Consider the following 21,506-nt stretch of genomic DNA (forward strand, 5'->3'; position numbering starts at 1 on the left):
GAGCCATCCTTCCGCGCACAAGTAACTCGCGAACGCACTCCCGTAAAAATAATCGTATAAAAACGTCCGTAAACTAGCGGCACTCCCGAAACGACCGACGAACCGGCTGCGGTTCGTATGATGACTGATATCGGCGCACGGCACTTTAAGTTCTCACTAAACGATGCGAAGCAGCGGAGTTTCTCTTGATCTGAAACACACAAATTAAAGAATTATTTTGTAGATATCACATTCAAAGCATTTTATTCCAAAGACAAATTTATACTTACCCTGGGGTTGCTCCGCCGGGGCAGGATACCCTTCCTGGGCCTCCTCCTCCTCTCAGGATGTCCTCGGGAAGTCGGGTTGATCCTTGCTCTTGCACCAAGCGGCGAACGAAACGCGGTCGCGATATGAAACGTTCCCCGCACTGTCTTTCTCAAGTTCTTTAAATCCCGCACTGTCTTTCTCAAGTTCTTTAAATCCCGCACTGTCTTTCTCAAGTTCTTTAAATCCCGCACTGTTTTTCTCAAGTTCTTTAAATCCCGTACTGTCTTTCTCAAGTTCTTTAAATCAATCACTCGAAACACGTTGAGAATCTCAGCCGCGACGGAGAAGACACGCGTGAGGTGCGGATCTCACGTTCTGACGATGGCGGATGCGAGATAGTCCACGATACTTCCGAGATAGTCCACGACACTTGCGAGATAGTCCACGATACTCCCGACCGTCTTAAATCCTCGAATTCGACACGAGAAACCGGCTACGACGCACGGATGCCTCGACATTTTCATTTCGAGCTCGGACCGCGTGCTCGCCATGACCTCTAGTAGTACGCAGTAGTTGTCGAGTCATTGTTCTGCGCACTGGACACTCGCGAGATAGTCCACGACATTCCCGATCGTCTCGAATCCTCGAATTCGACACGAGAAACCGGCTACGACGCACGGATGCCTCGACATTTTCGTTTCGAACTCGAACCGCGTGCTCGCCGAGACCTCTAGTAGTATGCAGTAGCACGAGTCACATAGAAACTACGCATCGACCAATCACAGCGCGCTAGGAAAACTACGCGACCAATCACAGCGCGCCATTGATACAAGTACACGATGATATAATATATATAAAGCTTTACAATTAAGAAAATAATTATAAAAATATAAATGACTAATATTGAACACAATTCTAACAGAGAAATTATATTAGAAAATTTTTTAGTTATTGTACATTTCCCTAATCTAATATTTTTGTACATCCGTTTGCATAGTGGTTTGCGTAAACCACAAATGTGGTTTCCTTCTACGAAAAGGATGCAACTGCGATAAGGTTATCATCTTGTTTTCAGTTTGAGTTCTTACACTATGTTCTGTACATCGCGTTGCGTAGTAGCTGCGGTTTATCTCGCTTGAATTACATATCAAAGTTTGTTATTAAGCGTATAATAAACAGCATTAATTTATATTAAAATAAAGTTTAGAATTTAATGCAGGTAAATCACATATTTCATCTATATATATTCTTCAAATCAACATTATTATTAATAAATACGCGAACGTTTTAACCTGATTAACAATCTTAAATTACATTTTATGATAAAAATGTGCTACTTAAAATTAAACTTTATTTCAATTTGTTCTGCAATAATATATATACGTGCGCGAGCGAGTGAAAGAGGAAGGGGGAGGGTGATAGAAAGAAAGAGACGCAGATAAAAAACAGAGAAAGATGCCTGCGCTATCAGAAAGCATTGACAATACTCTTGACGATTGTTCAATCACTTGCGCAATAACTTCTTTTCTTTGTTAATAGCAATCACGTAAATATCTGTACTGTTCGGAATGCAGTCAGTTCAGAAGAAGGCCGTCTAATTTGATGCATCGAAGATCGCGGAGGTGAAAAAATGAACGACCCGACAATTTCTACTAAACTAGACAATATTCTAAACGATCCGTCATCTGTATCGACTACGGTCGAAGTGCGTGAGAATGTTGTGGAAAAAGAACCGTCGGCTTCTGTCGACACGATCGACAAAAAGGGCCAAAAGTTCAATGCAAGAGAGAACAGCTTCGCAGCTAAGAAAACTGTGGCGCAGGGTATGATGGACGTCGCACTTATAACAGCTAATGCGAATCAATTAAGATATCTTATTGAGTACCAACAAGCTAGCCCGACATTTTATCTCGTCATGATACTGATTATCATCAGTCTATTGTTACAGGTAATATTATATAAAATATTATATAAAATAATTCGGCCAACTCTGAAAATTTATTTTAAAGACAAATAGAGCTGCTTTATTATTATATTATTTATTGTAATATTTCCGTGCAATATTTAGTAAAAAAAAAAATTTTTTTTTTAATTTTTTTTTTTTTTATAAAAAAAATTAAAAAAAATTTTTATTTTTTAATTTTTTTTTTTTATAAAAAAAATTAAAAAGTAATAAAATTATATTAAAGACCAAATTTAATTGACGTTCAAAAAGTTGGCGTGCTTGATATATGTATACAGTGATGCATTGCAAAACTGCATTGTAGTAATAATGTCTGTCAATCAATCCAAACGTTATTGTCTTCAAACAAGGACATGTTAAATTTTATGATAAAACAGCAATATCTAATCTCTTCTTGATGATAGGATTATTGAACTCTTTCGTAAGGTCAAGAACCTATTTTAATTATTGTTATAATGCATATTTAATGTTTAATATTCATTATCGTGACCTATCAAAATGTTAATAAAATCGCTTTTAAAATAATCGTAAATTACTATAATGGTTTCAGGTCGCCGTTGGCATTAGTTTGATTTTTAAGGGTCGATTTGACATGAAAGGCATGTCAAAATCTTTTTATGCACAAAGGATCAATAATTACGTCGTAGTAGGAGTCTTCCTTATAACGATCGTTAATGTATTTATAGCTGCATTTAGTATAACTACTCCTAGCACACAACCACTTTCGGTCGTGACTTTTGATAGACCATTAAATCCGTAAATATGTAATCAATATTAAACTACGTTTACAATACGTTACTTTAATATATTTTATTACCTCTATTACTTTATTTATAAAAATATAATGAACATTCATATTACGTCCGATATTTGATGTACAATTGCACACTAAAATAAACTTACAGAATTAAAATCATTCTCACTTAAATTTTTTGTAAATGATTGTTTTGTATATTTGCAAGGAAAATATTTTTCTTTTTTAATATAACGTTGTGCTTGTTCTTATTATTAACGTATGTATAGGTATACGTAAGGTTTAGTTCTGTAATTTCTTATAAATAGATAGTACAATCTCGACGTTAATTTTACATGAGACCGCTTCAGAGGCACAGTGTCACATAGGCGATCGACTGTTTGGCCGTCGAAATTTGGTCGATGGTGGAGAGACCGACAATGAGACTCTTTCTTTAAAATTGGATCAAAAAAGACTAAGAATAGCGAGATCTTTATTTAAGGTTTAATTTCAGGATCTCTCTTAACTTCTTAATTAAATCTCATTGGTTCTTTTTTTGCTAATTGATCTAACCACTGGACTAATTTCAATAAAATTGTACGTTAATAATAAAATAATACTTATTTTGTTAAAAGTAGTTTTTCATCTATTAATTTTATTTTCAATAGTTTTTTTTTTTTTTGTTAATCTTTGATCTGCCTCTGAGCTTCAATAATTAAATATCGTACAATATCCATTTATAGAGTATCTGGAAAATTATCTCAATTACTTTTGACATTTAAAATAAAGCAATATAGTATATAAAACATAATAAATTATAATATGTACATAATTATTTCTTATTAAATAATAATGTTGATTGTCCTTATTTGAATTTATATACACATATACAACACATGTATGTTTGTACATATATATACATATTTATATACAATTATTTATCACATATAAATACTATAGTCCGGCGTTCTTACATTTTCCGTTTATTTTATTTTATTTTTTTTTTATATGCGACTAATGAACATAATACAAATCGCACAAAATATTTCTTATAGCTGTTTATATTATACAAAAATAATTTAAATAATATTATTAACTCTGATGTTAATAAATTATACATATAAGATGACTATGACTGTAATAAAAAAGTAGTACATATTTAAATAATATGTGATATAAAAACAAGTGTAAAACTGCCTTTTTAACAGACAGAAGCAACAACACGAATATATTTGAATCTTTAAAAGAAACTTAATTTAATAAAAAAAATTAATGAGTAAATTTACTATTGTTTATCTATAAATATAAAAGTAGATATATATATAGAAAAACATTCATAGAATTCTAAAACATGCCATGTTGTCGGTCACACAAGAGTCTCCGTTATACAAGGTGCATGGATTTCAGCAACAACTAGAAAGTTTATATCCATGCAATACGATGATGATCTTCGTTGAAGATGATCCTCGTTATTCGAGGAACATTCTTTGGATCAGAAACGGGACATTTCACGTTCTTTTATAGTGTCACTAATAATTTGATTTCTATCGACAACGTTATCATCGAGATCTTGCTTTTTATTATTAATATCTGGTTTATTACTACCAACGTCCATATTATTATCGTCAACGTTTTGATTGTTACCATCGCCCTGATTATTGTTGCTGACGTCGCGATTATTATGATCAACATTCTGATTGTTATAATTTTGATTGTTATTGTCTATATTCTGATTATTGTAGCCAATGTTTAAAGTAATATCATCGACTAGATCCGCTCGCTCTGTATTCTCCGTGCCATCATTGCCGCCGTTAACATCATTCCTTGTTCTTCGTTCACCGAACTGTCGCTGGTAGTATTCCTCGCGCATCAGCTCATTGATATTGCGCCAACGTAAGCACATTATTAAAATAAAAGGCTTTCGGATTTCTTTGTTGAATATAGCATAGATGATTGGGTTTAATGCGCTGTTGCAATAACCAAGCCAAAGGAACAGAGATGATATTGAATTCGGAATATCATCAGGTTTGTAAAATGGTCTTATCAATGCTAACATAAAGAATGGCAACCAGCAAACAATAAAGGCACCAACGATAATGCCCAAGGTGGTGCTGGCCTTTCGTTCGCTCTTCCTTCTTCTTAACTGGCGTACATTACAAATGCAAACTGCATGATTGTTACTCGTCTTTAGCATCCCCATCGATTTTTGCAACATGTACCGCATAGAGTTCTCTCGCCTTTCGTCGGTGGAAAGACGCTTTGGTCTATCTTCGTTCTGTAATAAAACAATTTACCGAACAAAAAATTTACTTACTTTTATATAAAACAAAAGAAAAAAAAAAATAAAGAAATAGAAGTATTAAAAAAAAATATTTAAAAAATTGCATTATTTCAATCATAATCTGTTTTTATTTAAAACATGACCCTTCGCCTCGCCCGCACGTTGTCGCTCGCCTCACCGTCGATCGATTGCCCAATCCGTGGGTCGAGTGGGTCGTGCTATACTTTTAACATGTCGATCGCTTTTATTCCCTCTGTTATGCAAATTTATAAGAATTTAAATTTCGACTATTAATGCAAATAATGTAAAACCCTTATGGGACCTTTATACTCATATCTTTAAGTTCTACCTACCACCGAAATATCGGCTATTTGATCTGAGATACCCGGTATACAGGGTGTCCCAAGCACGGTAATAGATTGAAACGTCTAAGGGAACGACCACCAAGATAACTGCGAGATGGGCGCGGCAGATGACGGCGGTACTCTTTAGAGGAAATAGGCGGAGTTAGCGCACGACGTTAGGCAAGCGGCGCGTGCAGTCATCTTTTGCAGTTTGCCGCTCGCCTATTGTCGCACGCTTATTCCGCTTATCTCCTTTAAAGAGTGCTCACCGTCGCCTGCCGCGCCCAATCCCCACAGCTTTCTCGATCCTCGTTCGCCCAGACGGTTAAATTTATTACTCTACAATGATTACAAATTTTGCAAAATGTACATCTCACATGGCATGTAACATTACAGAATTATTCTAACGTTTAAAAATAATTTAGAAATGTATCTGTATCACGTTTTCATAATATTGTAAATATAAATACATATTAAATTGATTTAGCGGACATACAATGGATATTTAAAGGACGTTTATGGAATGTTTGTAGGATATTCCAATTTTTATTATAACATTTGACATTTTTAAATTAAATAAAATGTCTAATATAAATAGAAATAATCATATAAGTAAATAAATAATTTTAATAATATAACAAAACGTTAAAAAAATTCCCTACGTCCCCTACAATGTACTGACAATGTTAATGTCTCGAAAATGTTTTGTGCTGTCTAGGTAATAGGCGCTTTGTGATACATAACTAATGAAACGTTACATTGTGACATAAAAATGTCTACAGTCAAAGAGGACTTTTAATAAAATAAAATTTAAAAAAAATGGCACAAAACTTTAAAATAATTTAAAAAACCAAAACTTTGTTTATGATACAGAAATAACACATAACTTACTGTAGGTGCGACAATATTTCTTATGTGTGTATCTGGTAGACTTGGACTTATACGCTCGTTATGAGAATGTTCTGGACAAATGGTTGAACGCATAATTCTGTGACGTTCACATGATGGATTGACGTCGAGTTCCAATTCCATGTCGAATCGGCCTACTTGATAATTCATGGCAGATTTGTCGCGTGCAGCATTGAATAGTTTGTAATTTATCTGTAACATAATAAGTAATACATGCACGCATTCACGATACATTTAATACAAATTACAATAAAGAGAAATTAATTACTTTAAGAAGATCCTATACCCTGTATTGCTACAAATTTGTTTTATTTGTTACAAAGAGTAACAAATCCTTTTACATGATTAAAGTACTTACAATAATGAAGCTGGAAAATTAGGTATATTAAAAAAAAAAAAAAGAATTGAATGTCAGAACAGCTCGCTTGTCTCCTCTGATCGGAGACTTATGATATTTTAAATAAGATCGGTTTTTAAAAATGGATTTACTAAATTACATTAAACTATTTTGCTTTAAGTGTACTTTATACATATACTAACCGGAATTATGACAAGTAGTGGGATATAGAAACTTCCGACAATCGCATAAACTTGATAAATAAAATGCTGATAAAGTGCACACAGCGTGGGCCCATTTTGTACTTCTTCATATTCATTTCCCATCATTAAAAGAGGCGGTAGACTAATGCACATAGCTAGAGTCCATATGATGACGATATACAATGACATCCGTAGCTTTGTTCTCTTCGTCTCATATTTTAGCGGTTTCATGATCAGCCAGAATCTTCAACAAAAGAAAGAAACTTTAGTATGGTGAAAATATCAATATATCGACTAACTTTTAATATTTCTTTTAAAAAGATATTTTTGTGATAATTGCATATAAAAATTTTTATATACAAAGGTAAGAGTTTTCTTTTTTAAGTACTAGTTACCGTGACCATTTTTTAAAGACTGAAAAATTTAATTTCTTATTAAATTCATAAATACAGTGAAATTTTTAACATAATAGTTATAAATTTATAACTGTTTTTAGAACAATCTTAAATATAGAGTCTATTTTTTTTTTTAATTACATTGGTTCAGAATTAACTTTTCTTTTATATGTATAATGTGAAAAAAAACCGATTAACTGATTGGAATTGAGTCACAGATGGTTACACTGTTAAACAGACACAGTAGGTTGAATGAATTGGACACAGTGATAAACGGTAAAAATTAGATAAAAATAGATACTTATATTTTAAACAGGGTAAACCTTTTACATCGATTTATTGTAAAAAAGAAAACAATACAGAGAGCAATAAGTCATTAGATATAACACTTTTGAGATTAGGAAAACTGTTACGAAATGCGTATAAAATAACACTAATGCGTGGAATACTCATTCGGCATGTAATATTGCAGAAATATTTTAATAATTAAAAATATTTCATTAATATTTCTGAAAGATAAAAAAAAAAGAGTTTGCTTTCGTTCGTATATTTCTGCAATATTGGAAATAAAATATATCAAATACAATGTGTCAGAATATTTTTGAGATGTTATCAAAGTAATTATCAGCGCAAAATTTGAGAATGTTTATTGCATTAAGGGGATCCTGAAGTGGATAGCAAATTTGCACAGCGCCGATATAGCAAGGAGACAAATTAGAATTGTGAGAATATGCTGTAAATGCATTTTTTTTCTTTTTTATTCACATGGTATTTGTTTTAATTTTTTATTCCTTTTTTTAATAATTTATACTGCCATCTATTTAAAGATGTCACAACTAATTTTTAAATGTAATTCTTAACATCTTTACCATGAAAAATCAATAATGCACATGCTGACACATGCATGGATGTCTAAAACGTAGCCAGGATTAATCTTTTATGTTAGGCTTTTAATTGTAATATGAATAACACTTTTATTTTTTTTAACGTTGACTGTATTAAAGATTGATATCTATTTGTACGCATTAACTTATTCATACTTTATATATTACACCAATGTGTACATAAACTAATTAATTTAACAAATTAAAAGAAAAATTTTAATATGAAACTAATCAATCTCAAATGCATTAAAGTATACATTTTAATCATATACGATTCGATCAAGTCAATTTAAAAATTAATCCAGACTCGTAATACAGACGGCTTTAGGATCCCCTCAAGATCATGCAACATAAACCTCAGATAACCGTTTTATTTTATATTAATAACATCATAATCAACGTAGAAATATTTAAGTTAATTAAACGAATCATCGACAATGAGTTTACACAACCTTGACCTTTACACAATTATTTTTTCATAACGTAATGCGGGTTGTATCATTTCACTCACAGTTGCATACTCAGAGAGAAAAAAGAAAAAAATAAATTATACGTAATCAACTACTTATGGGGCAAATTCAACTTTCACGAAAATCTATCTGTGCAGTACATTCCTTAATATTTTTTAATATCGACGATAAATCGTTAATAAATAACTCACCGGTCTATGGAAACCATACAGAGATTGAATATGCTGGCGGTGCAGTTGAGCACATCGGCGCTGAGCCAAATGTGGCACGAGGTAGAGCCAAAGTACCAGTCGCCCGACACTTGGTAGACTATTGCCGGTGGCATTACCACTAGGCCAACCAGTAAATCGCTCACCGCCAAACTAATCACTAAGTAGTTGGAACGCCGGAATCTTTTGAAATATATGATGATGAAAAAGATGGTAGCGTTACCTGCTATCGTCAGGAACGTGATGCAGAGGAGCAGCATGGTCAGAAAGAATGCCTAAATAAAAAAACAAAATAAATACTTTTACAAACTTTCCTTGCATTAATACTATTATCAAAATTCTTTTATCACATTGCAGTAACACTAATTACTTTCCAACAGCATTTTATTTTCAGTATTTTGGCATAGTGTAATATATGAAACATATTTCTTTCTAAATATATTATTGCTATGTTATTCTTACAAAATTAATAATTAAAAGTATTGAAATCAGAAGCCATCAAGAGTCGACATAACGCGAACGTATTTTGATAGTATATTTGTACAGTTAATTCGGTACAAGAATACAAATATTCTTGTTCTAAATCACTCTGTACATATACAGAACGTTGAAAAACAAAGTGTCACTCCCGAAAACTGTGAATAGATTATAAGAAATTGAAATAAAAAGCTATGTGTTATTTTACCAAATTTAAAATCGAGTAACAAACTAAAACCTTTGAGCGAACGAACGTCAAGAAAGCTGTGAAATGAACGCGGCAGGCGACGGCGAATATTCTTTAGAGGTGATAAGCGGAGACAGCGCGTGACAATAGACGAGCGACAAACGACAGGGGATGACTGCACGCAGCGAAAGATAAGCGAACGCGCTCGCGATTACATGATATCACGCCGAGAAAAACAAATTCTTGAAACGATGAAAAATTGTTTCGTCTCGCGATCGTATTCTTCAAGGATCCACTTTCTTGTTATCACAAGTCCACTATCGTAATTTTTTTGTGTCCTACTTTTGCCTCGTTTATTTCGGCCGTGTGTCCTGGGCCGTCAAGCTTCTTACTGCGTTTCTTTGTCCAGAATACACAGACCTGTAATTCAAAGCAAGATTTAAATATATCATATTAAATACATTTTTTATAGACAATTATAAAAAAAAAAGAAAAAAAAAGGAAAGATTACATACCTCTCGGCAAAAATAAAACCAATCCACAATCGTAGGAATACGCCTGTCTTCTTACGAGTGTCTTGATGTGGATGTTGTAGCGTTAAAAAACAAGTCACTGTTTTTCATTCGCTATTCACATCAAGATTACTTCGATTAATCCAGGTAACAAATTTCACACTTTTCTTTTTTAATCGCGTTGTTTAGAGAAACGTTCTCTATTCACAATTTTTACTGTATATCGTGTATATGTAAACGTTAATGTGTCTTTATTATAATATAGTATTACCACATTTTTCACTGTTAATTGTTTTTAATATAACACTGTGTTGGATTAGAAAATGTACTAATCCTTCGTAAAAATGTATTAAATACGCAAAATAAAATAACGACACCATACTGGCACTTTAGTTAAACTCTTTATAAAATATTTAAAAAAAATGAATAGCAATATTTTACTGCTTAAACATTCAAGCTTTTTCAAAAGGAATATTTTTAATGCATGCTCAGCATGTGCTCTATACGCGCGAATAATTTCTGCGCAACTTCCAGTTGCTGCAGATAGTAAAAAATTGGGCAAAATTGCGTCTATTAAACCTAAATTTATCAAAATTAAAGATGAGAATTGTATTCTTGATAATTATCAAGAAGTACATTTTAAATCATCGAATATTTAAAATACAATCGAGTCACATCCTAACAAAGCACGCATAGGAGAAGGATTAATTTCTCATCTGCTTGTGTTCACCACTCCAAATTTGTGCATTTGTATCTCGTTAGTACAATTATAAAAATAATTAAAAAATTTATCATAGGTAATTGTAAGCTCTTACATTTTTTTTAACCCATAATTTTAAATTTGTAATACCAAATTTTAAAAATTCGAACTATAAGCTCAACATCTTTGACTTAAAATTTAAACTACTTAGAATAAAATTTTTTTTTAATGATCTTGATACTATAAATCTACAAAGAGATATAATAAGTTACTCCTCATGCATTTATAAACATCATCCAAGGGATTAAGGTGCTTATTTTCGAGACTTATAAAAATCAATTTGAATTTGTAACACAAACTTCGTATGTTCCTTTAGTCTACTTTTTCTATTCATCCATCACATTATCATCGAAAGAAAATTGAATATTTATTTTGATAATTATGCAAATACGTCAATAATTTGATTTCGCTTACCTCTATTGCACTATAGGGTGAATAATCGCCCGGAAAGTTTATAAGAAATGAAAAAAATGTAGCGGCTGGCTGAACATTGTTGACCATCGACGTGGTGTTTAGATAAATAAATGATGTTACGGTCTTGATCAAATCTTCCTCTTCTACAGATATGATAGTACTTTGCGATGTCATTCTGATTTTTTATGTCCTTTAAATCAATGAATCAACGTGGAAATTCGCACACGTGAAAAGTATATGTTTGCCTTAATTTCGTATGAAGGAACTCGGCAACAGTTTCTCGTTTTGTCACAGCTCTGATCAATTTCCTGCAAAATCATGATATTTTTAAACTTGACATTTGCATTATTTTCATATTTTTCAGTATAAAATTTTAAAATAAAAAAAAAATACACTCGAAATCTACATGCAGTTTTCCCGATAATCAATTTTGTCATAACGTTACTTTTTATTACTTTGAGAAAAAAAAATGGGGAAAAAAAACTAGCCACTTTAATATTAAATATTTCGGTAATGAGGGAATACCACAACGTGTTGTCGCAATTTATTGTTATAGCTATGACACACATATTATCAACTTTAGTAGTTGCCGCATTCTCAAGTCGTGATATTCTTGTTTTTTGTGCAAGAGCACAGAGAACGAAGCAAAGCTCTACCTGCCTGTAAATTTTCATTTGAATGTTCTTTTTCAATGTGTACTTTAAAATACATGAACTTTATGTTAAAATACACGTTGGAAAAGAATGCTTACGTGGGAGTTTTACAGGCAGACAGAGACTTCACCCTTGTCTCTCATGCTTTCACACAGAAATAAAAATAATAAAACTTGAGAATGTGGCAACTACTAAAGTTTACAGTACTGCGTTGAAGTTCTAATTTAACGTTCACAACGCGTTGTGGTCAGTTATTTTTTTGTCGCTCGGTAAACGTTTTCAGTCTTTAACCGTAACATATGTATTAATTTCAGGAAAAATGGTGTAATACTTTAAAATACATTTTTATTTCGTAATTTCTTTTTTTTTATTTTAAAGAGAGTACGAATGGAAAATTAAATGACCGAAAATAACATAAAGATTAAACTTTGTAAGCAAAATAAATAAATGTACATCAGTTATTTTTTTTCAGGATATATTCTATGTCTTCTTAAAAAAAATGTAATCAACTTTTTGTACATTAAAAAAAAAAAATATTAATTATTATTGCGACAAAGTCGGTGGTTATTTCATTCGAAATGAAAAAAATTTCAAGATTAATGAATAAATGTAATTAGAAAGATTTAAAAAGATTTCATTGGTTTATTAGCTTCACGTGATAATCCGATGCTTTTAATAAAATAAAAAAAAAAAAGGAGTTTTCCGTGTTACATCACGTAATAAATTTTTCAACTACTTTTTACCATTCCCTGTTCTCATTTATTTTTTCCTACTTTTAAAATAAATAACCCGCTAGAAATATATCCTTATTCTAAATTTATTATAATTTCCGAAGTAATAATCTCGGCTAATAAAATTCTTTTTTACTCTCTCTCTCAATTTCTTCGTAATACCCTCCATTCTGTTTTTCCTTTTTAATCACTTTCATCGCTATTTTATCCGCTTCTAGACGCAATCATATAATTCATGCAGCATTTTCTATAGTAACGTTATCGATAAACGGCTGCCGTGCATGCGTATGTAAGTTTCATTAAATATGACTTATTCAAACGGATTTAAACGGGCGAAACTCTTATTTAAATTTCACTTGTTCAAGACGTAATGTTGCTGCCTCGATTACGAAATCAAATTATATGTTCGAGATTAAGCTCGCCGTAAAACTGTTTTCGAGTGACCGCGCATTTTTATAATTACAAGGAGATATTTAGTGTAGCAATAATTACTGTATTAATAGAATTTGCCGTGCTATGCGGGAGTTTAAATATTAAACAAAATCGCTATTGAACTAATGTCCCCAGCAAAATGAATTAATTGACATGGCGCATGTCTTGCATATGTATTGTTCAACGCAAAGATAATTAATAATATCGTCACATTATAATACCACATTAATTATCGAAAGATTTTGTAATTACGCTGTCGATGAAATTATTATGAAAAATACAATTAATTGTTATCCCTCGTTTGAAATAAAATATTCTCTTAAACATGCATGCTAAACACTTGATAAATTTGATTGTGCGATAATTCCTTTTAAAAGACTTCTACAAATATTTTTTTTTTTTTACAAAATACTGACATTACATAAATTTATTATCTCCTTTTTTTCTTTAAGCTTCTATTAATTTAACAATATTTTAATTAAGTTTGACTCAACGACTTAAAAACCTGCAGTGTCTGAAGAAAGTTTAAGTCTTTCATTTATGGATTAAAATATACTTAAAAATTGGTATTGTTTTAAATTATGGAAATACTATTATTGTTGGCTTAATCAGAAATGGGTTGACACTTCGTGAGGTCTTTCTTTTCTAATAATTATCAGGATTAAAATTTATTAAAGATAAAGTAAATCATCATCTACATACCTGCTGTCTCAGTACTAGTTGTATATATATATCTCTCTCAATTTGTTGTCAATATATATATGTGAATATGTGTATCTTTCAAGTTGTATGTACGTGTATATATATATCTCTCTCTCAATAAGCTAAAAGACTCGAGATTCACTCTGTCATTCTGTCGAAATCGATCGATGATCTTCGTACCAGTCTGCGAAACTGTCGTGAGCAGCAGCAAGTAATAATAGCAAGAACAAGCGAGTCGTTCGTACGAGAAAAAATTGATCGTTCCGCACAATTTCCCAGCGACGATTCCCACGATTTCAATTCCTTGATTTCGTTAGCCGCTTATTCGTCTGCTCCTGCCCGACTGGTGGGACATTAATTCAGGCGTCTTAATGAAAAGTCTCGTAAAGTGCGAAGCAGCCGATGTCACACTTCTTTTAAACTTTCGACGGCACGTCTCTCCTCTACGTGCGACAAAGCATTCACTTCTCGTCTGACGCAGTCGCATCCTTTCTTCGCTTGTTACACCAACAGGGGTGGGATTTTACATTAAAAAGGAAAAAGACAAGCCGCTACCGTTGACAGGGGATGAGTAACCAAGGTAATGAGCAAAGATAACGAAGCAGCGTGAAGGAAGCAGCAGGAAGGAGGAAACGCTTTGCACGGCGGGCCGAGAGGTCGGGGTTGGGAGAGGAGGAAGAGCGAGAGAGAGAAAAAAAAAGAAATAAACACAAGCACTCGCGATTCGCAACACTGAGGCAAGGACACGGTGGAATCAGATCGACCGAACGTTCGCCGTGTTACTAAATAGGGAGAGGGACTTTTACCATTGAGTTGTGGATCCACCTCGCGCGGCGCAAGCGCTGCGTCACGCCGTCAAACTCCCTTATCCTATCCAGAAAGGATAGACTCATGGTAACGCCCTAGTAGAAAATTCGCTTTTATACGTACTTACAGGTAATATGCTTATAATACTTATTCGCATCCGAGGGTACACTCTACGCAAACTTGGCATTATCGAGAATAAAAGATAGTGACGAGAAAAAGAAAAAAAATATTATCCTCGCGTCGAAATAATTTTTATAATTTAATGACGTCTGTAAAAAGAAAAGTAGAGGAGAAAAAAAAAAGGAAAAAAAAAAACTTTCAGACTTTGCCCCGTTCGAACTTTATGTCCATTATTTATTGATCTGATAACGCATTTGTTGGAATATAGATTTAACGTATTTAAATTGACAATCGCTTTAACTTTTTTGATATTAATAACCATTTTTATTTAAATCAATGTATGAAAAGTTTATTGCAGAATAAATATTACCACGGTTTTGATTTAAATATAAATTTCTTTCGATGGTCCCGTCTCTTTTTCACTTTGTAATTTGTAGAGATGGTTTTTTTTTTTTCTGAACGTAGATGAATTTACGTTCAAGTCTTTTACTTTTGAAACATATCAAAGCGCGATACTCGTACTTATTGTTTTTAACCGATGTTTATTTATCATGTTTTATTATTGTTATTATTAAATTTGATTATTAATTTATGCATATTATTTCAGCATTAAACTTCGACTGCGTTAACTGGAGTATTTCAAGATCGATCTGACACATTGGGTTTATTAAGCAAAATGTATACGCACTAAAATCCAGGTTAACGATAAAATATTACAGCAATGTTGAAGTACGTGCAAGAAAGATGAGTGGAGTAACGTATTAATATTAAATATTTTATTTTAGGAACGTATTTCGTATCGGATGTAAAGAGAAAATCATGATAAACCGTGAGCGAATTGAAAAAAGAGTGAAAAAGCTCATGATGCTGCAAGAATACTATTCAATCATGGACATCCTGATGGACCTTAATTTATTCCTTAGCGAAAATGGATACACAAGATAATATAGAATTTGTGTACGTATGTAAAGAGTATCTAAATATTAATATTTTCTTATTTTATGTATTTTGTGTATCTGAATATTCACAATGAATATATCAAGATAATAATATGGTAATGTCTCGCGCTAAGCGAGATTGACTCTAGGCGATCTGCTGAATTGGGAACAGCTGCGATTATCAGATCTTGACAATGGCTCCACCGATCAAGCTTGGGGATTGGTTTATGTAGTAAAAGTGCATTAATTTTTGTCGTACGTATTCTACGAGACGAGATATAGGGATGTAAAGACCGAAATATGCAACTTTTACATTAGGATACGTCATTGTCATTGATCGTCGCCTGAGTAAATGGAAGGGGAATATATGTTCGTTTTCTCGTCACTATATGGCGCCTCGAATTTTGTACAAATCACATTTGGAACATTATGTGGCGGTCCGATCAATTGCGCTTCTCACATTATTAATATTTGATTGACAGTAAGTTAAAAAAGAACTTTCCGATCTTTAGATATTTCTTATTTCGTATTCAAGCAACGAACTTAAAATTTATGAATGTTTATTGTTAAAAAATGAAAACGGAGAGATTAAATAATTATAAGAGATACGATAAATGTACATTAATTCAGTGAGACCAATTATATAAATTTGTCTTCAAGATAATAACACTGTCAATGTAAAGCAATTGTTATATATTTATTAATTTAATGGCCAGTTAAACGTTCATTGCTTGACGCAAAAGAAGATAGACGGTAAACCTCTAATTAACCTTTACTTGACTTTTAATGTAACTAATCAATGAATACTTAGTTCTCATTTAGGATGCGGTCCCTTTGACTTTACAAATGTTTCGAAGTATTTTTTTTTCTTTTTATTTCTTTATAAAATAGAATAGTGTAATTAAAAAAAAAAAATAAAAGTTAAGAAACGCAACAGCTAAATTAAGTTCATGAACAGTAGATCTAATTTATAAACTTTTGCATAATTGCTTTGTAGCAAAATTCTAAACTAAAAATTAGTATTTTAAAAATAAAATTTATCCATTTAAACCATAAAAGTGTGCAAAACCTATGCGAGGTTTTAAAAATAAAAAGTATTTTTGAATTTAATATAGTACAGAAGCCCGAGGAATACACTGTCCGTACGGCACAGCAGAGTTCAGAAGATGGATTGATCGCTTGCTTGGAGAGTCGATTATATTCCGTCTTGGATCAACGTTGATTGTGAAAAAGCAGTCGCCTAGCGATGTTATGTTTTAAAAAAACTCTTAAGAAGAAAATGCACTTTATGCAAACATTTTCAACTAAAGTGAGTCTTTTATACTTTAATAACTATAATTAAAATAAAAGCGTTCAAGAATTCAATAAAGAATTGATTTTTTTTTGCGTGTATAAAATACATGAAATGACATAAAATATAAAAAATTATACGAGGCCATAAATGTCGCAGTTGTGAGATTAATGTTTGCTTCGAATAAAACTTCAATTGAAAAAAGTAATTTCATCACTTAAATCAAATATACATTCGCCATTCTTATTCAAAGAGATGTTTTACTTCGCTAAATAATGTGCTATATAATCAAACTGTTATTTTACTTTAAATTAATTATTTTTAATAATACTGTTTTTTTTGTCGAAGTAATGCACTCTATATAATAAAATATTACTTTTTTAATGATTAAAAAATTGTTTTTTGTAATATTTTATTTTCAAAATTTACTTCTAAAATGTACGACAAATATTTCTAACATACCTTATGAAAATCCTTAAGATTCCATAGGATGTCCTGGATTCTTCAAAGGTTAATACTCGGTTAATACCCTTAAATCATTTCATCTTCCTTCGAATGTTTGAAGAATATAAGAGAACTAAAATGGAATATCCTTAAAATATTCCATATAAATATCCTGGATTCTTTATGGATGTTATAAGGATACACTTATGGTGTCTGGGAAGGATCATCCACGGCGAGGAAATTAATTTCGACAACTTCTCTACAATTATACAGGTAAAAAGAAAATTAAAACTTGATTAGAATTAATGTTACAAATAAAACCTTATATTTCGCTTGCATTTTTATGAGGAAAAAAAAAAAAAAAATATATAAATATATATACATTAAAAAAAAATTATTAAAAATTATTAAAAATTTCTAAATATGTATAATAAATTTTTTAATAGAATAAAACGTTGCGCGATATTATTTATGTTATTTTAATTTAGAAATACAATATATTACGACCGTACAGTACCTATATAGGGTTCCAAGAAAGTCGAAGCTGCTGTTCAATCAATATATCCAGTATCACGCGTAGCTATATCATACTTCCTGCAATATCAACTTCTAGAAAACTGCTTCCAAAACTATTTATTGCTTTAAATGATTAAAGTGGCAGTTTTAGACTGCAAATACAAGTATCTGTGTTCTATATAGAATATTTACATAGCAGTCTGCACTTTACGAAAATTGATTAAAGCGTTATTTAGGTAACGGTTGATGTTGAATGTATTGTTATAATCCGACTTTGGCAATAGAGAATTTGCAAAGTTTCCTGTGCGCCGGACTAACAAACGGAACTCAGCAGATTACTCAATTCGGGAAATCTGTTGAGGATACGCGGAAGATGCATTATGCACTACCGCGTAGTAACCGGAAGGCACTTGGACACCGTTCACCGCTTTCCGCCACGAAACCAGCTGATTGCTATTCGTCCTAGCAACAGCTGACAGTATTTATAGAGAAAATTTTCAAGTTTTTTTTTTCTTTTCTCCCAAGGCCGAAGTAAGAATCCTTACCGTTTAAAAATAATGCACGTTTAAAAACTCAAGAAGTTAAAGATCCAGCAAGCCCCACTCGTCATATACTGGAATTTGCTTCATCATTAAAGTTTTAAAAAACTCACTTTTTAAATTTGAATTATTATAAGCGCCAGTGTTCAAGATCTCATCTAAATCCTTTGACTCGGTCATACGTAATCGTAATAAAGGTAAAACTGTAAAAGAAGTTATCATTCCATAACTGGCTCTTCGTTTTAAAACAGCTTTCAATTCTTCCATAGTGGGTGGCCGTGTCTTACAGCCTAACTGGTTCATAGTTGCCGACAGCGTCTCAAGATATTCGTTTAATAGAATATTTTGTTTGCTTTCAATAACATCCGGAGCACTTGTGTTGAAAAAATAAAGAAGATCGATTGCCGGCGATGTGTAAGAACATAGTTGAAAGTCTATCTGTAATATCAAATGAGTCCTTTTAAATAATCGATCTCTTGAACATTCAACTGAATTAAAAATAAAATTTATACCTTAGAAAAAAAATGCATTATGTGTTTAAGAAGTCGCGATAAAATAAAAAAATTAAGAGTTTATGCGAATAAATGAAAAGACGCGTATAGAGCGGATGTATACCAGCCGTTGTCACCGCTGAAAACCGCTGTATCTGCCAGCAGAGATTCTAGATTTCGTTTGCGGTAAATGACGAACACGAGCGGTGAGAGCACGCGCACGAGTCAAGAGACAAGGTAGTGTCTCGTTCGTTAAGTCTATGTATTATGCTAAAACAATACGTTGTGTATGCAAGCTATGTGATATCATTGTGGATCAATTTGTAAATGTTCACAAGTGTGGCATAAGACACGCCCTTATCTCGCTCGATCCGCAACCCCTTCTTCTCAACGCGAGATTTCTCCTCGGTCTACACCCTCGCGGCGATTAATACTCATGTTATATGCTGTTTACAATTTTACGGCGTGGCAAATTCCCTTATAAATTAGTTTACTTAATTCTAAATTTTAATCACATACAAATTAATTAATATTTGTATATAAAAATGTGATTTTTTTAAATAATGCAATACTTACGCAAATATGCTCGATAGGTTTGCCATCGTTGTCATATTTGAACAACATATTGTTCACTGAAAAATCACCGTGAGTAATAACATTGAAGTCATCTTCAGAGAATTTGGATGCATCTATTCCTATTTCATATATGCGGTCAGAGAACTTAGCGATTTTTTCTGCATATCTAATAATAAACATCTCATAAATAAATTAAATCATATGGTCTTAATTTGTGGCATGTGTGTGTCAATAGATTAGGTAATATAATAATAGTAACAAAGTGAAAAATCTTGCAGAAAGAACCGTTAATGTTTAGCCTTCAGAATAAGTAGAGCTTAAGACATAGATTAAACTAAATTGATAAATATACATATAATAAAAATTTTATTAAGAAATATTAAATTTATATATATTAAATCTTACTTTTTAAATCCCGACCAATTTGCACATTCATTTGCTAAAGCTTTAGTACCCGTAATGAAATAACTTTTCATTTCTAGTGGATGTTCTTCATGAAAAACTCCTTTCGTATACATTTCTTTCTGCTTTGGTTCCTAGACATTAAAATTTGTGTTAACTCAAATTCTTAATAATGTGACAAGACATTCAAGTTATGTGTAATTTACTTTTTCACATAAGGCTACAGTAGCCGCGTGAAATCTTGCTAGTCCTTGGAGAGCTAATGTGCAATGAGCTAAGTCTAGACTAGACGAACGATCGGCTTTGTGAAAACCAAGAGGTGTAAGATCTTCCATTACCAGAACCGTAGGATTCCCTTTATGTATATATAAACTTTTACCGCTTACACGATGCTTTGGTCCTAATAATTCATTCATTTTATTCAAGGTATTTGACATCATTGATATTTCGAAGTTAAAGTAACCTACATCTTCAACCTGCAAAATGTTTTTTTGACGCCGACAAATAAATTTTTTAATCAAACAAATATATGTTAAATTTATTTTTATGGTATAAAGGTTTAAATATATTATATTATAGTTCGTCATAAAGTATGCCAATTTTCTCGGTGATAATTAATTTAATTTATTTCAAATTTAAGAACTTATATATTTAAAAAAATTGTATATTATTTTATTGAAAATATCGTATGAATTAAATTAACTTACAAGCTTCTGACGAGAACCTCCATCAGTAGGCGAAACTTTAGCAATGATTGATTTTTTCTCTGTAATCCTATGATCCCCTTGATCGCGAGAAAATTCGACTGTAATCCTGATTACATCACTAACGTAATTGTCACCTTTAGTTGTGGCCGATTCCGAAAATATACTAGATACCTGGATCGAGCTATCATTTTCTGATTGTTGTAAGGCTTTATTTACAAAACCTAAATTCAGCCACTCCGGTGTCTCTAAAGCCATTTCTGCAATTGAAATTAAAGTATTTGTTGTGACAAATTGTTTTAACAAATAAAATAAATTTTGTATAAAGAAACGTGATCGTGGTAATCGATCATTTATAATATGTACCTTTTGTTTCATTTATAAGAGATGGATTCATAAGCGTTATCAACTCAACGTTATTAATCCATAGATTTTATTAATGTAAATGAGTGAATTTGAACATTTGCATAATTAAGATTAGGTTAGGAAGAAGGGAGCATATGTTCGGAACAGTTCGGAATTCGTAACATCACGTAATATATACATACACATACATATACTTACTGTATCCACACACAATCTTTTATCGCAATATAGTTTGTCTTCGTGCTTTATTTAGTAATCGACATACAAACTTGTAAACGTCCTGTCTTCGATTCTAGTCGTTTAAACTTTTACATTTAAATATTCCCTGTACTATCACCCGACACCTTGTCGGAAACAAGTTACGAAACGGTACTCTTGTAATCAGTGCAAAGATAGCAAATCTTATATCTTGATTGGTATTGTTTGCTGATAAAATTAAAACTGTAAAGATAAAAAGATATATTTAT

General features: G+C 31.9%; 3 protein-coding genes, 1 long non-coding RNA gene and 1 pseudogene across 7 annotated transcripts; 2 read left to right on the forward strand and 3 right to left on the reverse strand.

Annotated features, from left to right (window-relative positions):
• The first annotated feature begins 1,231 nt into the window (after positions 1–1,231).
• LOC139107609 (ninjurin-A) lies at positions 1,232–3,562 on the forward strand. Of its 2 annotated transcripts, none has more exons than XM_070665344.1 (3): positions 1,232–1,305; positions 1,789–2,197; positions 2,763–3,562. In XM_070665344.1, the coding sequence occupies exons 2-3, from the start codon at positions 1,880–1,882 to the stop codon at positions 2,970–2,972; spliced, it is 528 nt and encodes a 175-aa protein (XP_070521445.1). In that variant the 5' UTR covers positions 1,232–1,305; positions 1,789–1,879; the 3' UTR covers positions 2,973–3,562. The 2 variants fall into 2 exon arrangements, with proteins under 2 accessions (XP_070521445.1, XP_070521444.1); XM_070665343.1 differs by lacking the exon at positions 1,232–1,305 and adding an exon at positions 1,315–1,468.
• Positions 3,563–3,760: 198 nt separating this feature from the next.
• 5-ht7 (5-hydroxytryptamine receptor 7) lies at positions 3,761–14,588 on the reverse strand. The gene is made up of 6 exons (XM_070665326.1): positions 13,846–14,588; positions 11,328–11,635; positions 8,960–9,252; positions 7,020–7,263; positions 6,462–6,671; positions 3,761–5,220 (listed from the first exon to the last, which is right to left on the reverse strand). Exons 2-6 carry the CDS (start codon positions 11,499–11,501, stop codon positions 4,438–4,440), a joined length of 1,704 nt encoding a protein of 567 aa, XP_070521427.1. The 5' UTR covers positions 11,502–11,635; positions 13,846–14,588; the 3' UTR covers positions 3,761–4,437.
• LOC139107716 (uncharacterized) lies at positions 9,261–10,533 on the reverse strand (annotated as a pseudogene).
• Positions 14,589–14,694: 106 nt separating the features above from the next.
• On the forward strand, positions 14,695–17,336 carry LOC139107611 (uncharacterized). 2 transcript variants are annotated; one of them, XR_011546541.1, is made up of 4 exons: positions 14,695–14,781; positions 15,380–15,470; positions 15,558–16,191; positions 16,826–17,336. It is a non-coding gene; the product is annotated as an uncharacterized lncRNA (long non-coding RNA). The 2 variants fall into 2 exon arrangements; XR_011546540.1 differs by having other exon boundaries at positions 15,380–16,191.
• A 572-nt stretch (positions 17,337–17,908) lies between these two features.
• Positions 17,909–21,454, reverse strand: LOC139107604 (uncharacterized). Of its 2 annotated transcripts, none has more exons than XM_070665335.1 (6): positions 21,238–21,454; positions 20,677–20,933; positions 20,176–20,445; positions 19,973–20,103; positions 19,568–19,733; positions 17,909–18,938 (listed from the first exon to the last, which is right to left on the reverse strand). In XM_070665335.1, exons 2-6 carry the CDS (start codon positions 20,929–20,931, stop codon positions 18,543–18,545), a joined length of 1,218 nt encoding a protein of 405 aa, XP_070521436.1. In that variant the 5' UTR covers positions 20,932–20,933; positions 21,238–21,454; the 3' UTR covers positions 17,909–18,542. The 2 variants fall into 2 exon arrangements, with proteins under 2 accessions (XP_070521436.1, XP_070521435.1); XM_070665334.1 differs by lacking the exon at positions 21,238–21,454 and adding an exon at positions 21,040–21,175.
• Between the last annotated feature and the right edge of the window lie 52 nt (positions 21,455–21,506).

This window comes from Cardiocondyla obscurior, linkage group LG13 (assembly GCF_019399895.1).
Source record: "Cardiocondyla obscurior isolate alpha-2009 linkage group LG13, Cobs3.1, whole genome shotgun sequence".
Taxonomy (NCBI): Eukaryota; Metazoa; Arthropoda; class Insecta; order Hymenoptera; family Formicidae; genus Cardiocondyla; species Cardiocondyla obscurior.